Source organism: Eurosta solidaginis, chromosome 4 (genome assembly GCF_040869045.1).
Source record: "Eurosta solidaginis isolate ZX-2024a chromosome 4, ASM4086904v1, whole genome shotgun sequence".
NCBI lineage: Eukaryota > Metazoa > Arthropoda > Insecta > Diptera > Tephritidae > Eurosta > Eurosta solidaginis.
The window spans coordinates 231,136,695-231,153,578 of NC_090322.1; the positions used below are offsets into that span (position 1 = coordinate 231,136,695).

Consider the following 16,884-nt stretch of genomic DNA (forward strand, 5'->3'; position numbering starts at 1 on the left):
CTGAATTGTGGGTTTGAACCCGCGATCTTATTTTATTTTATTTTATTTTATATTATTTTATTTTATTTCATTTTGTTTTGGTTTATTTTATTTTATTTTATTTTATTTTATTTATTATATTATATTATATTATATTATATTATATTATATTATATTATATTATAATATATTATTTTATATTATATAATATTATATTATATTATATTATATTATATTATATTATATTATATTATATTATATTATATTATATTGTATTATATTATATTATATTATATTATTTTATATTATATTATATTATATTATATTATATTATATTATATTATAATATATTATATTATATTATATTATGTAGAAGTTTTTTTCGCGCAGAGGAAATAAAAACGTGTCCGTTCGCTTGACAATATTTATTCAGAGTGCCGTTTGAAAAGTGGTATGATCTTATGTCTAATAGTTACATGTATAAATACATAAGGGTTATATACAACTAATATGTCGGTATGAGTTTAGGTTTGCAGAGTTGCATTTAGGATGTAACAAACGCTCCCTCAAACCAAACTCCATATTATCAAAAATTACATTTCAGATACATTACATTTGAATTTTTATTAATTTAGAAACATCAGAATGCGTTTGCTTTCCCAAAGCTTTAGTGAGAATATCTGCAGCATTTTCATTAGTCGAAACATACTTCACCACGATTTGTTGTTCTTCTAACTTTTCACGTATATAATGAAACCGTATGTCGATGTGCTTGCTCCTCTTCTGGACCATGGGATTTTTCACCATAAATAGTGCACTTTGATTGTCACATAAAATAGTTGTAGGCCTTTCTATGTACTCATTGAATCCAATTTCGCTAAGAAGACTTCGGTGGAAAACCAGTTCTTTCGCCCCCTGACACAACGCTACATACTAGGCCTCCATCGTGCTTAGTGCAACGACAGGTTGCTTTCGGGATTCCCAGGCTACAGGCCCACCAGCGATCAGAATAACATAGCCCGTATATGATTTCCGGTCACAACTATCACTGCCCCAATCGGAATCTGTGAAACATAAGAATTCTTCAAAATTAGCAGAAAATGTTAATTTACCATCAGGATTCTTCGCCAAGTATCTTAATACATGTTGAGCGGCATTCGTATATTCATTATGTGGATGCGCATTAAACTGTGACAATTTGGATACAACATAAGCGATGTCTGGCCTTGATATCACAGCTAAGTACATAAGAGCACCGATCAAACTTTGATAGCGATTTGTTTGCAGATCGTTACACTGCTTATCGCATTTCTTTAGCGCCATACCAGGAGCCCATGGAGTCGCCGCTGGCCTGCAGTTTACCATGCCCCATTGTCGAAGAATCTGATTTGTGTACCGCCTTTGATGAATAGTGATTTCACCTCTATCACCAACGCGTTCAATTTCCATGCCAAAATAAAATGATAACGGGCCACGATCGACAGTCTCAATAAATTTGTTTAAATTTGATATAATATTCAACATATCATTTTTGCTCGAACATGCCAACAACATATCATCAACATATAGACCAATAAGGTTGATGTTATCACCATCACGACGAATATAAACGCTTGTGTCGGACTTGCACCTCACAAAGTTCATTTTCAATAAAATATCTGTTGCCTTGCGATTCCATTCGCGACCAGCTTGCTTTAGCCCGTACAAAGCTTTTTTCAATTTACACACCTTATGCGAATTAATCGGGTCCTCAAACATAGGTGGTTGCAGCATGTATACATCATCATTTAGTTCACCATTTAAGTAAGCTGATACTATGTCAACATGATTGACCAACAATCTATGTTTTGCAGCTAACGCCAAAATCAAACGTATTGTTGAGTGGCGAACTACCGGTGCAAAAGTTTCATGATAATCCACATTATATTTTTGCGAGCACCCTAATGCAACTAGCCTGGCTTTATATTTTTCAATGGAACCATCGGACTTTCGTTTCAGTGCAAACACCCATTTGCACCCAATCACATTTTAGTTGTTTGGCTTTTCCACCAACTCCCAGGTGCCATTACGCAACAACGCTTCATATTCTGCTCGCATTGCTGCTTTCCAATGCTTCGCATCGCTTGAGCTCAAAGCTTCAGCTACCGAATCCGGATTTTCAATTACCGAGTTCAACATCTCAGGACCAGCCTCAGAGCAATACACCTTACGCGGTCTTCCTACGCTACCCGTGCGTACTATTCTTGGACGCCCTCGCTTTCGTCCGTAAACAATTTCTACCTCTTCTTCACTCGAATTTTCACTTGCGCCTTCGACGTCGTTTGCATTATTTTGCACACTCACCACGTTTTCTGCTGCTGCCATGGTATCAATATCGCTCAATTTATTATTAGAAATTGCTCCAAAATCAATATAAAATGGTTCCTCGTAGTTTTCGTCACTACATTTAGTTTTTTCAAATGAGTCCTCAAAAATTATTACATTGCGGCCGATTGTAATTTGCTTGGAAGTCATATCAAATAATCTATACCCTTTAGTTACATCATGGTATCCGACGAATTTCAGTTTTTTGCCTTTTGGTAAAAATTTACTGCCTCTTGGTTTTGGGCCTTTCTGTAGAACCACCACATCAGAACCAAACGTTCGAAGGTGCGATACCGTCGGCTTCCGCCCATGCCATTTTTGATATGGTGTCACATCACCCAACACTTTCGTAGGTGACCGATTTCGTACATATGTCGCCGTACTAATGGCTTCTGCCCATAATGCTTGTGACATACTCGATGCATTTAGCATACACCGCCCCATTTCCACCAGGGTCTTATTGGCCCTTTCAGCAACACCATTTTGCTGTGCTGTATACACTACTGTAGTTTGATGCCGAACACCTCTCTCGGCGAAGTATTTCTTAAACTCAGCGTTAATAAATTCTTTTCCGTTGTCACTCCTTACCGTTTTAGAGTGAAGGCCTGTCTGCTTCTCCGCTGTCGCAGCAAAAATTTTAAATTTCTCAAATGCTTCCGATTTCTTGGTTAAGAAATACACCGTCATGTACCGCGTGAAATCATCGACAAATGTAATAAAATAAGATGCTCCACCGATCGAACTAGTCCCAATCGGCCCACATAAATCCGTATGTACAAGTTCTAAAATGTCTTTTGTAAAAACACTACCATACTGCGGATATGGTTTGCTATGAATTTTACATACAGCACATGTGAAACAGTCCAAAGACTTCGGTATTTTCACATTAAAACAATTTACCATATTTAAGTTTGATAATTTATGTAAATCTCGTACATTTAAGTGACCGAACCGTCTATGCCAAGCGTTGGCATCATCACTGATTACACCATTTATGCTTTCGACTGCTGTACTTGCAATTAAGCTGGAGACATTGGTGCTTTATCGGTAACCGTATCGGTAACCTTTTAACAGCTGATTCGACCAACCTTATGAGAATCAATGCAATCGATTATTGGTGCCGCTAAAGTCGTAACCGTATCGTAGCCAACCAATTGGGTTTTGGTTTACCGTCGTAACGATAAACAGCTGATTACGTTAGGGATACGGATACAGCGATACGACATACGGCACCAATGACTCCAGCTTTAAATCTGCGAAATAAATACCGTTCGTAAACGAAGCAGTCAAGACCGTCTCTTTATTACTATGTCATTATAGCATTTGATCCAGAAAAAGTAAATACATTTCCACTCTCAATAGCTTTGCCTATGGAAAAGAAATTAGAGTGAAGGCCTGGAACGTACCATACGTCACGCAATTTAATATTGGACTACTTAGTTCTCAATATTACTGTTCCCTTCCCATGTGCATAAATGCTTCCACCTGATGCTAATACAATCTTATGCTTTTGGCGACTAAGAGAGCTGAAGTAATTAGCATTTTTACATATGTGTGAAGTCGCGCCACTATCAATAATCCATCTACTGCTTAGCTTAGTTTCTCTGTCAACTAATGACCATGCTTTGTCGCTTGATGCATTATTATAGCTAGCATTCGTGCACTGAGAGCGAATATGACCTCTCCGCCCACATCGATAGCATTTAATGTTTTTTGACTTGTTATTTTGGATGCTCTTATTTCGCATACCAACCTCTTTTCGTTCAATGTTGCTGTTGTCGCCATCACTTACACCTCCTCTCAAGTTGCTGCTGGCGCTGCCGCTGGCGCTGGCGCTCCCGCCACTGCTGCTGTTGACTCTGAATTTTCGGTGCTTGTCATTTACTGAAAAAACGCTTTCACCGCTGTCTTGCCGGACTCCTTGCCTACGTTCTTCTTCTAAAATTTTGGAAATAAGTTGATCGTAAGTTGGCAATGTATCGCGGCTCTCAATCGCCACCACAAAATTTTCCATTTCGTCCGGTAATGAACAAAGTAATAAAACAGACAAAAAATCACCGTTTGTTGTCATACCAATTTCCTTCAACTCATCTACCGTAGAACTAAACTCATTTAGTCGAACCGAGAATTTTTCGCCGCTTGTAAATTTAAAGCGCACCAATTTTTTGAATAAATTTACTTTTCTACACGCTGTATCAGACTTATACAGAGCAAATAAAGTATACCATGCACTTTTCGCTGTTCCAGAGTGCTTGATATGTATAAGTTCACTGGGTTTAACAGTCAATGTAATAGTAGCTAGGGCCTTTTTGTCGATGCTAAGCCAAACCGCCTTTCCAGCTTCTTATTCTGGACAAGTATCCACGACTGCACTCCATAAATCCAATGTGATGAGTAGGCTCTTAACCTGGATAGACCACGTGCCATAGTTATCGCCATTCAGCTTTTCTACATTCGCGATCGAATTAGACATTTTAATTTAATAACTTTATTTATTTAAACCGATATATTAATTTAACTCTTTAATTTACACTTTTCTTTAATTTTTACTGTATACCGACTAGACAAAGAACCAGAACGATTTCTGGGCCCATAACCTTTGTAGAAGTTTTTTCGCGCAGAGGAAATAAAAACGTGTCCGTTCGCTTGACAATATTTATCCAGAGTGCCGTTTGAAAAGTGGTATGATCTTATGTCTAATAGTTACATGTATAAATACATAAGGGTTATATACAACTAATATGTCGGTATGAGTTTAGGTTTGCAGAGTTGCATTTAGGATGTAACATATTATATTATATTATATTATATTATATTATATTATATTATATTATATTATATTATATTATATTATATTATATTATATTATATTATATTATATTATATTATATTATATTATATTATATTATATTATACTATATTATATTATATTATTTTATATTATATTATATTATATTATATTTTATTTTATTATGTTATATTTTATTTGATTTTAAATTATTTTATTTTATTTTATCTCATTTTATCTTCTTTTATTTTATTTTATTATATTTTATTTTTTTTTTTAATTTAATTTAATTTTATTTTAAGGTTCGATTCGAGCTCAAGGCCAGAACAATAATTTTTTTTTTCTAATGATAATTATTGTTATTTTTTAATTTTTCTAAATTTGAAAAATTGTATTTTTGTTTTTGGAATAGTAAGTAGAAAATTTTTCAGACAACCTGCCATAGCTGCGCAGATAGATCCATTTCGAAGGGTGCTAAGCCTTCATCATCAGTACGCTTTAGGCATGCTGTGCTAACCATTTAGCTATACAGCGGTGGTGTGTTTGACTGGCAAATTTGCTACTTCTATTCCTTTTTACCAACCATATTTATTCAGCGTTGCGCCATCTGGTGCAAATCACTGATAATGTTGGATTTTTGTTTATTGTCAATTACTTTGTTTGACATTCCCAAGTGCTCATGGTTTATTAACAATTGTTTTTGTTTTTATCGGCCTGTTGATAAATGATTCAAGGTTCGATTCGAGCTCAAGGCCAGAACAATAATTTTTTCTAATGATAATTATTGTTATTTTTTAATTTTTCTAAATTTGAAAAATTGTATTTTTGTTTTTGGAATAGTAAGTAGAAAATTTTTCAGACAACCTGCCATAGCTGCGCAGATAGATCCATTTCGAAGGGTGCTAAGCCTTCATCATCAGTACGCTTTAGGCATGCTGTGCTAACCATTTAGCTATACAGCGGTGGTGTGTTTGACTGGCAAATTTGCTACTTCTATTCCTTTTTACCAACCATATTTATTCAGCGTTGCGCCATCTGGTGCAAATCACTGATAATGTTGGATTTTTGTTTATTGTCAATTACTTTGTTTGACATTCCCAAGTGCTCATGGTTTATTAACAATTGTTTTTGTTTTTATCGGCCTGTTGATAAATGATTCAAGGTTCGATTCGAGCTCAAGGCCAGAACAATAATTTTTTCTAATGATAATTATTGTTATTTTTTAATTTTTCTAAATTTGAAAAATTGTATTTTTGTTTTTGGAATAGTAAGTAGAAAATTTTTCAGACAACCTGCCATAGCTGCGCAGATAGATCCATTTCGAAGGGTGCTAAGCCTTCATCATCAGTACGCTTTAGGCATGCTGTGCTAACCATTTAGCTATACAGCGGTGGTGTGTTTGACTGGCAAATTTGCTACTTCTATTCCTTTTTACCAACCATATTTATTCAGCGTTGCGCCATCTGGTGCAAATCACTGATAATGTTGGATTTTTGTTTATTGTCAATTACTTTGTTTGACATTCCCAAGTGCTCATGGTTTATTAACAATTGTTTTTGTTTTTATCGGCCTGTTGATAAATGATTCAAGGTTCGATTCGAGCTCAAGGCCAGAACAATAATTTTTTCTAATGATAATTATTGTTATTTTTTAATTTTTCTAAATTTGAAAAATTGTATTTTTGTTTTTGGAATAGTAAGTAGAAAATTTTTCAGACAACCTGCCATAGCTGCGCAGATAGATCCATTTCGAAGGGTGCTAAGCCTTCATCATCAGTACGCTTTAGGCATGCTGTGCTAACCATTTAGCTATACAGCGGTGGTGTGTTTGACTGGCAAATTTGCTACTTCTATTCCTTTTTACCAACCATATTTATTCAGCGTTGCGCCATCTGGTGCAAATCACTGATAATGTTGGATTTTTGTTTATTGTCAATTACTTTGTTTGACATTCCCAAGTGCTCATGGTTTATTAACAATTGTTTTTGTTTTTATCGGCCTGTTGATAAATGATTCAAGGTTCGATTCGAGCTCAAGGCCAGAACAATAATTTTTTCTAATGATAATTATTGTTATTTTTTAATTTTTCTAAATTTGAAAAATTGTATTTTTGTTTTTGGAATAGTAAGTAGAAAATTTTTCAGACAACCTGCCATAGCTGCGCAGATAGATCCATTTCGAAGGGTGCTAAGCCTTCATCATCAGTACGCTTTAGGCATGCTGTGCTAACCATTTAGCTATACAGCGGTGGTGTGTTTGACTGGCAAATTTGCTACTTCTATTCCTTTTTACCAACCATATTTATTCAGCGTTGCGCCATCTGGTGCAAATCACTGATAATGTTGGATTTTTGTTTATTGTCAATTACTTTGTTTGACATTCCCAAGTGCTCATGGTTTATTAACAATTGTTTTTGTTTTTATCGGCCTGTTGATAAATGATTCAAGGTTCGATTCGAGCTCAAGGCCAGAACAATAATTTTTTCTAATGATAATTATTGTTATTTTTTAATTTTTCTAAATTTGAAAAATTGTATTTTTGTTTTTGGAATAGTAAGTAGAAAATTTTTCAGACAACCTGCCATAGCTGCGCAGATAGATCCATTTCGAAGGGTGCTAAGCCTTCATCATCAGTACGCTTTAGGCATGCTGTGCTAACCATTTAGCTATACAGCGGTGGTGTGTTTGACTGGCAAATTTGCTACTTCTATTCCTTTTTACCAACCATATTTATTCAGCGTTGCGCCATCTGGTGCAAATCACTGATAATGTTGGATTTTTGTTTATTGTCAATTACTTTGTTTGACATTCCCAAGTGCTCATGGTTTATTAACAATTGTTTTTGTTTTTATCGGCCTGTTGATAAATGATTCAAGGTTCGATTCGAGCTCAAGGCCAGAACAATAATTTTTTCTAATGATAATTATTGTTATTTTTTAATTTTTCTAAATTTGAAAAATTGTATTTTTATTTTATTTAAAAAAAGTGTCATTATATTTTATTTTATTTTATATTATATTATATTATTTTATTTTATTTTATTTTATTTTATTTTATTTTATTTTATTTTATTTTATTTCATTTTATCTCATTTAATCTTTTATTTTATTTTATTATATTATATATTATATTATATTTTATTTTATTTCATTTTATTTTATTTTACTTTACTTTATTTTAATTTATTTTATTTTATTTTATTTTATTTTATATTATTTTATTTTATTTCATTTTATTTTATTTTATTTTATATTGTTTTATTATATTATATATTATATTTTATATTTTATTTTATTTCATTTTATTTTATTTTATTTCATTTTATTTTATTCTACTTTATTTTATTTTATTTTAATTTATTTTATTTTATTTTATTTTATTTTTTTTATATTATTTTATTTTATTTTATTTTATATTATTTTATTATATTTTATTTTATTATATTTCCTTAAAATGTTCTCCTTTGAGGGTTTACACTAAATATCGGTTATAAACAACAAGATACTTAGTGCTATTTAATTCTATTAACTAGTTACATTGGTTTGGTTATACAGCTATTGGTAAGATTTTCTATAAATAACTACATATGTATCAGGTTTTTAAATTTATATAATTCATCGTAGATTAGTGTATGCTTAAGAATTTCCTAACTATAGAGCTTGTCGATAAAATCACAGCCTTCTGTATCGCTCGTCGCTTTTCGGTGAGTTGAAGTTTCTCAAGACTACAGTTTAGTGATTTTGGGATAACTCCTATTGAGGATATTATAATGGGAATTATGTCAACTCTGTGCAGTTTCCACATCTCCTTAATTTCGTGTGCCAGACTTTGATATTTTCTGAGCTTCTCCGCATAGCACTTCTGTAGGTTGTGTGTATTTGGAACACCTATGTCTATTACATAAGCCTGATTCTCCTGCTTATTTACGATCGTTATATCAGGTCGGTTATGTGGCATGGTTCGATCTGTTAAAATAGATCGGTCCCAAACCATTTTGAAAGTGCTGTTTTATAGCGTTGCCTCTGGGGTATATGTGTAGTATGGGCATTCCGATGTAATTAGATCATAACGCAGAGCTAGTGTTTGATGTACGATCTTTGCTACCTGGTTATGCCTTGTAAGATATTCGGTAGCCGCCAATGTAACACATGCACCGGTTATGTGGTGAATTGTTTCGGGATGTCTTTGGAATCGTCTACAATTATCATTTTTAATAGGCGCTCGCATTACATATTTGCAGTGGTTCCTTTTTGCAATAACCTGGTCTTGGATGGCCAGCATGAACCCCTCGGTTTCAGCGTAAATACCAGAGTGACTTAACCACTCATTGGATGCTGATTTGTCAACTTCTGCATGTCCCAGAGCATATGCGTGTCTTCCGTGAATAGCTTTCATTTTCCACTCTTATTTTATTTTATATTATTTTATTTTATTTTATTTCATTTTATTTTATTTTGTTTCACCTCATTTAATCTTCTTTTATTTTATTTTATTTTATTTTATTTTATCTTAGGTTATGTTTATTTTATTTTATTATATTATTTATATTTATTTTACTATATTATATTATATTTTAATTTATTTTGTATTATTTTATTTTATTTTATTTTATTTCATTTTATGTTATTTTATTTTATTTTATTTTATTTTATATTATTTCATTTTATTTTATTTTGTATTATTTTATATTATTTTATTTTATTTTGTTTTATTTTATTTTATTTTATTTTATTTTATTTGATATTATTTTATTTTATTTCATTTTATTTTATTTCATTTTATTTTGTTTTATTTTATTTTATTTTATTTTACTTTATTTTATTTTATTTTATTTTATTTTATTTTATCTCATTTAATCTTCTTTTATTTTATTTTATTATATTTTATTTTATTTCATTTTATTTTATTTTATTTTATTCTATTTTATTCTATTTTATGTAATTTTTATATATTTTATTTTATTTTTTTTATATTATTTTATTTATTTAAATTTTTTTTAGTTTTTTTGCACATTATTATTTCACATAAATGTAACCAAACACTTTAAAAGCATGTTACAACTAACGAAATCCTAAAATAAAGAAATTTCAATTAAAACCTGAAAACCATACCACGTGTTCTGTTTTTGTTAACATCAGTGCATTCAACTCTTCGAGCATACAATTTTTTTATATACTCAGACAAACTGCGCCTACACTACACACTCACTTTGCTTACATTCCGGCACTTTTAAATGCCTACGCTTACATTCTGGATTCCCCTATACCGTGAACATATATGTTTTCATATAAAAAATATTTCGATCAATTAGCCCTTTGGGACAATATCGCTCCCATCTTAAGCAAGTACCATAACTATCAGATATCTTACATAACTTCTTTTCAATTCTTCAGCTGAGGGCTATTAATAAACCAATTTCTGAACACAATCACTTGTTTTTTAATAAATTTTCTATGTGTTTGTAGTTAATCGGACTCTTTTCTTCATCAAAATAATACAAAAAAAAAAAGCACTTGAATTTACTTACCTAAATCGCATACGAAACAAATACACCCTCATACGTGGTGAAAATATAATTACTATTCTATATATTAACGTTAGTAGCGTTAGAAACGTTAAAAGTATAAACCAAAACCAAAGAAAAATATAAATTTTCTCATTAACAACATTTAATGGCAATATGCAAATGGCATCATGTTTCTCCACCTATAAAAGAAAGAAAATAAAAATTATTTGAAATTATACTATTTACATATATTGTGATAGTCAAATTTACCTCCCCACTTGAACCATATTTAAAAAATGTACATTTGGTCATTCTGGGAAAAATGTAGATCATGGGGTCCATACGATCCTCTTGATCATCCTCCATATATTTTATAACTTTCCAACCAAATTGCAGAAATTCGCCATCGAAAAATTTATTCATAAGAAACATTTGACCTGAAAAAATAAATAAATAAAAAAGTTCTTAAAAAAACATATACATATATATATATCTGTGGAGTTTTGACAAAACAACTTATCTCAAGATAGGAAATATTTTAGATATTAATTGCATGTAATTTTGTCAATTGGTATGCATATTTTGGTCTTACTGGTTTATTTATATGATGTTTAGTTAGAAAGTTACAGTATCCGAAAAATCAACTTAACTCATTTTTTTTTCTAAACTGCGTCGGTGAAAACAACTTTTCTCAGTTAAGTCGAAAAATTCGAAAAACTTCAAATAATTGTAATCATTGTAGTTTTTCTATAACAACTTATTTCGATTTAAGGCGGCCATGAAAATAAAAATCATATTTCACAAAGCACCTTTTTTCCAAATAAATTGTTATGTCAAATTACAATTAATTTTTTTGGCAACTTATATTGAAATAGTTTGTTTTGTGAAATTAGTATCGGGGTAATTTTGAAAAAACAAGACATCTTATTTTGAAATACGTGCTTTTGTAAAAGTGAAAAGAGTGTTCAATATATTTTTTATCTATAAATAAGTGCTTTTGCCAAATGCTGTATTGAAAAAATTTCAAAAATAAGTGATTTCGGTTACAATAAAACCATTAAAACTAAATATGTAACCGGGACGCCAGATGGCAGATATGGCTAGGAAAGTGTCTAAAAATACAAATCTAGTTAATTTATCAGAAACAAAGTGTGTCAAAGCCATATTTTCATGATGATGGATTAGTGTTAGAGCCGCCACATAATGAGGCAATGACATCTTTTGATACTGGTGTTATTGATATACTAAATTCATAAAACGTGCAACAAAAAAATACGAAAAAACAGTGAAAGTGATACAGAAAGTCCAGAATCTTGTGGTAGTGAAGATATTTTTTATGACACAGATTTTCTTTACTCGGATTATATACCATCTACTCTGTCGAATTTGAGTTCTACTTCGGAGAATATCGAAGACAGATCAGTAGTCGCAAGTTATAGTACTAATTGGGATCTACCCGAAGAAAATGATTCTCCCCCAAGAATGAAGGAAATCAAAAAACTTAATAAGCAAAACAAAAATTTGGGTAAAGAGTCCTATACTAATAAAAATAAAAAAATGCCAGCTAAACAAATTCAAAGGTTAAAAAAATGCCGCAGGAACTGTCACTTAAAACTAAACTTTGACCAGCAGAAAACCCTTTTTAAAAATTATTGGAGTTTGGGGGACTACACTAAACGCCGACAATTTGTATCAAGTTTAATTGAAGTTGAGGCGAAAAATTCTTAAACTTTTCGAAAATCAGCAAATCCTCGCGATCGCAAATATAACTATTTGTATCACTTTGATATCAGTTCCGCAAGACATCGGGTATGTAAAATGTGTTTCTTAAAAATATTTGGGGAAACCGAACAAGTGATCAAAAGAGTAAACAAATACAAAGTTCAGCTGGAGTGTGGTGGACTTATTAAGGGAGATCGCCGCGGAAAACACACTCCATCACACAAACTCTCAATTGAAAATCATAATGAAGTTTTGGAGCACATAAGCAGCATACCAAAATATCAAAGTCATTATAGCCGTAGACACACCAACATGTTGTACTTCCAAAGTGATCTCAATATTTCGAAGGTATACAATCTGTATGCGGAAAAATTTGATGATCCAGTTTCAAAATCGAAATATTGTGAAAATTTTCGTTCTTTGAATATCAAACTCAAAAAGCCGCAGCTTGATTTGTGCAACACTTGCGAGAAGTTTATGTTGCAAATACAAAATTCTTTGGACGCCGAAGAAAAATCTAGTCTTAAGTCACTATAAAAAGAGCATCACGACCAAGCAGACTTTGCCTAAAGCTGTAAGAAAGCCGATAAACAACTTTCTGTAGCCGACAAAACTGTCATGATGTTTTCAATGGATTTACAACAATGTTTGCCGACTCCACGTATAAATGCATCGGTGTTTTGTTACAAGCGTCCGTTATAGACATATATTTTCACAATGCATGAGGGATCTACAAAGAAAGCCCATTGTTTCATTTGGAATGAGACAATCGCAAAAGGGAATCAAATGATATAGGGTCGTGTATTTTTAAATGCCTTTCAACGCTACCTCCGATGGTCAAACACATTATTTTATATAGTGACTTATGCCCTGGGCAAAATCGCAATGCCAATATCTGTGCAATGTTCCAAATTGTTTTAAAAAGCACAACTATTGAAACTATTGACCAAAAATTTCTTGTAGTTGATCACACCCATATGGAATGTGACACAGTACATGCCCAAATCGAAAAAAAGAAAAAAATTCTTCAGGATCTATCCAACATCCACATGATTGGGCAAACCTTATCGCAGCTGCGAACAAAAAGTATATAATTCACGAACTAAAACAAAACGACATGTTTGATTTTTCCGGCTTGTTAAAAAATAACTCTAATTGGAAAACAACAAATAGCTCAGGTACACGCATACATTATTTTATCAAAGTCTGAGTGAAAAATCATTTTAGGTCTGCAGGCGTTTCGAGAAGACCCTATCTCATTATATTATCATAAGTTATAGTAGAAAATATTTCCCCGGGTTCACAAGTTGTCAAAAATGGATTTAAAAAATGGAATAAGCAGCACACTGCAAAAATTTCTTTTGGAAATAGTCATAAAGAGAAGTTTTCAAACCCGGAGGCAGCATTTTAATCTTTGGATGATATGTATAAATATATAATACATTTATTCACTTTTAAATTATGTTTTCCCACAGGCGAGAAATTCGAATGGAAAAATATACGCTGTTTGCGGTATAAAAAGTCTACACAAGGCGTATTGCATTATAAGAATTCCGTTGACTGTAATGAAAGATTCAAGGAGTTAAATATTAATCAAAGACGACGAAAAAATTTGGATTTTTCGTTAAATAATTGCTACGCAGGACCCCTGGCTATTTCTTCCAGCAAGAAGAAAGACTTGTTGGATGTGTTACCTTTTATAAACACAGAGTTCCACTGTTACTACAAAAATTTAAAAGTTGAAGGCGATTGCGAAGTGGAAGTAGACTCAGATATTGATGAAATCGAAGAAAATGAATAACGAGATTTTGGTAATTATAATAAAATTTAATATTTTAAATAAATGCATATGTAACTATTCATAAAAGTTATTGGATTTCCATAAAAATATACTATGTGTTTTTTACGTTTCACCTTATTTCACACTTGTTTGCTTGGCTAAGTCTTACAAAACAACCTATTTTGAAATAGGTGGAAATTTTTATCTATTTTATGTAGAAAATAGTTTTGACAAAACAACTTAATTGAAATAAGTATAAGTTTTACATAAAAAAATTTTGACATAACAACATATATAATTTTAAAGGCATTTTAAAGAAAAGTACTGCATTAAAAATTAAGAAATACATTTTAAAATGCGGGGCAAATTTCCTTTTATTATATACGCTGTATACTTTGCATTAAATATCTTTCAGTTTTATTCAAATCACATATTTAGCTCTACTGAAAAGTTGTCAGATTTGAAATAAGTTGTTTTGTCAAAATTCCACAGAATATATATTATAAATGATAAATGATAAGCATAACGGGAGCCTTAAAACTACCCCGACAGCAGAATAGCATGTCACATTCCGCCTATGGACTTAATGGCAAAAATTATCGCGTTAGCAACATCAACAAGCCTTACGGCCTCGGGGCAACTCGAATGCAGGCCGTGTGGCCATAGCAGTTTTGCCCCATCTAATATTGGGCAAATGTTATATATGGCCCCGTGCCTGAGCTTCAAAAGAGATCTTGGAGTTACAATTGAGCGGGATGGTTGCCAACCAAGTTCAAAAATTGCAGAACATACTATACACGTCAATACAGATGATTCTTAATTAACGGAAGGGGTCGGCCGTGAAGGTAACAGCAGAAATTATGGAGCAAGCATGTTTGAGTTTCTGTCGCGGCAATATGTATATTGATAGTCAGGCGGTGATTATTGCTATAATCTCACACAGTATTTAATCAAGAAGTGTCCCGTAATAAAAAGAAACAAATTTACTGGGTTCCAGGTAAAAAGGAATTGAAGGTAACGAAAAGCCGATGAGTTGACGGTAGAGGCCCCAATCCGTGGGATAAATCAAAAGGAGACAAAAGTTATATATGATCCATCAAGCAGGAAAGGCGTGAACAGAAACGCGTTGTTACAAAATTCCTTAGATCATGTGGAAATATAAGACCCACAAAGTAGCTCATATCTCTAGAGAGAAAATAATTAACGCTCACGATGGGCATACTAACTGGACACTGCATTCTGGCGTAACATGCGCCAGTTCAAGGTCCAGGTATTAGGGGCGGCAGAGTTGCCAGATTCCGAGGCAGTAATAAAGCTGTATCCCAGAAAACTTCTAGTATTTTCCAAGAGGACGGAGTTATTCTATAACTTGATTCTGGCGCCTAATTGGGGCTACTTCGTTTGGTCCTCAAACTAATTCTGCTAACACTATGGCCACATTCAGTTTATCTTTGGTCTTTATTGATCGGCCAGTTCAACCTAACTTACACTGCGGAAAAATAGTATTAATTGCTAAAAAATGCAAGTATTGACTATTTTACGGGATTCCTTAAAATAACTAACTTTCAATTGACTACAAAAAATCGATTATTAGCTGATTGTAAAGTCGTGGAGCGTTTCCATCTCAACCACTGTAACTGAGAAAAGACATAACTTATAAGAGAATATGCCTACAAAATGGTTACGTTCCCAAAGCCTGGAAAGGGGTGTGGGTGGTGTCCATTCCTAAAGCAAGTAAACTTAACTATTCGGAGTAAAGGGACTTTAGGCCAGTAAGCCTCCCCTTATTTTATTTAAACTAGCGAATTACTGTAACATGAACGCAGCTTAGCCTTTCACGAGGTAGCCAGCATCATCGAGAAGTCATTGAACTGGAAAAATACACCTTCATATCCTTCCTCGACATTAAGGGTGCTTCTAAGAACGTTCAAATGGAGGCCATCTACAGGGTACTTACACGACACGGAACCCAAGACTCTATAGTTGAGGGATCGATTCCGTGCTCAGGAGTACGGTCGTCAACGCAACTTTAGGGGTTGGTTCAGTTAGTAAAATGCCTATACATCATCAATCTTTTGGGCAGAAGGAACGAGGGAAGTTGCAGACGTCCACGACTTAGTGGTTCTGATCACAGTTAAATTCCCGTCAACGTTTAACTAGCTCATTTTTTTGGACCTTTGCGATGGGCAGGCCAAAACGCGCTGCAGGATAAACCCAACAAGCGGAGCTTTTCTCGTGCACAAAAATCGCTTCCTTTTATTTACTGAGGCTAAACGGCATTACGATAAATCTCTCTTCTGACTCTAAACATCTTGGCGAGATACTCGATTCCAAATCTAGTTTGAGAATATCCTTGAAGTGAGATCAAAGAAAGTGAGGAAATGGGGTTTGCAATCGCATATCATTCATGGCATGTACATCACATGCATCCGACCGATACTAACGTAAGTAGCTCTTGTAGGGTGAGAAAAGTACAGTAATGCTAGCATTCCGTGTTTTGTCAGACGCAGTGAGCAGCGCACCTCAGGAAGTGTTAAACGAAATTGCTTTCTTAATATTTCCATAAGTGTTTGTGCAGAGATTGGCCGCGAAAGTTGGGTCTATGGCAAAGAGAGTCCAAAATGTGGAAATCAGTCGATTACGCGCACGCGACGATATAAGATAATATGACAAGGGGACGAATAAAAGAAATCCCAACTGATCAAACGTCAGAGACCGACCACATGGCTATTTTTTGATTTAAAGGT

The 16,884-nt window shown here is 33.0% G+C and overlaps 1 protein-coding gene across 8 annotated transcripts in view; it reads right to left on the bottom strand.

Moving 5' to 3' along the window:
- The window catches only part of shakB (shaking B), an 840,660-nt gene that overhangs the window by 15,464 nt on the left and 808,312 nt on the right, over window positions 1-16,884 (bottom strand). For all 8 annotated transcript variants that reach the window (XM_067785020.1, XM_067785019.1, XM_067785027.1 and 5 more), the window contains 2 exons: window positions 10,906-11,072; window positions 10,657-10,835 (listed from right to left, as the gene is read on the bottom strand). In XM_067785020.1, the coding sequence (XP_067641121.1) occupies window positions 10,657-10,835; window positions 10,906-11,072 (346 nt within the window). The remainder of the gene's footprint in view (window positions 1-10,656; window positions 10,836-10,905; window positions 11,073-16,884) is intronic.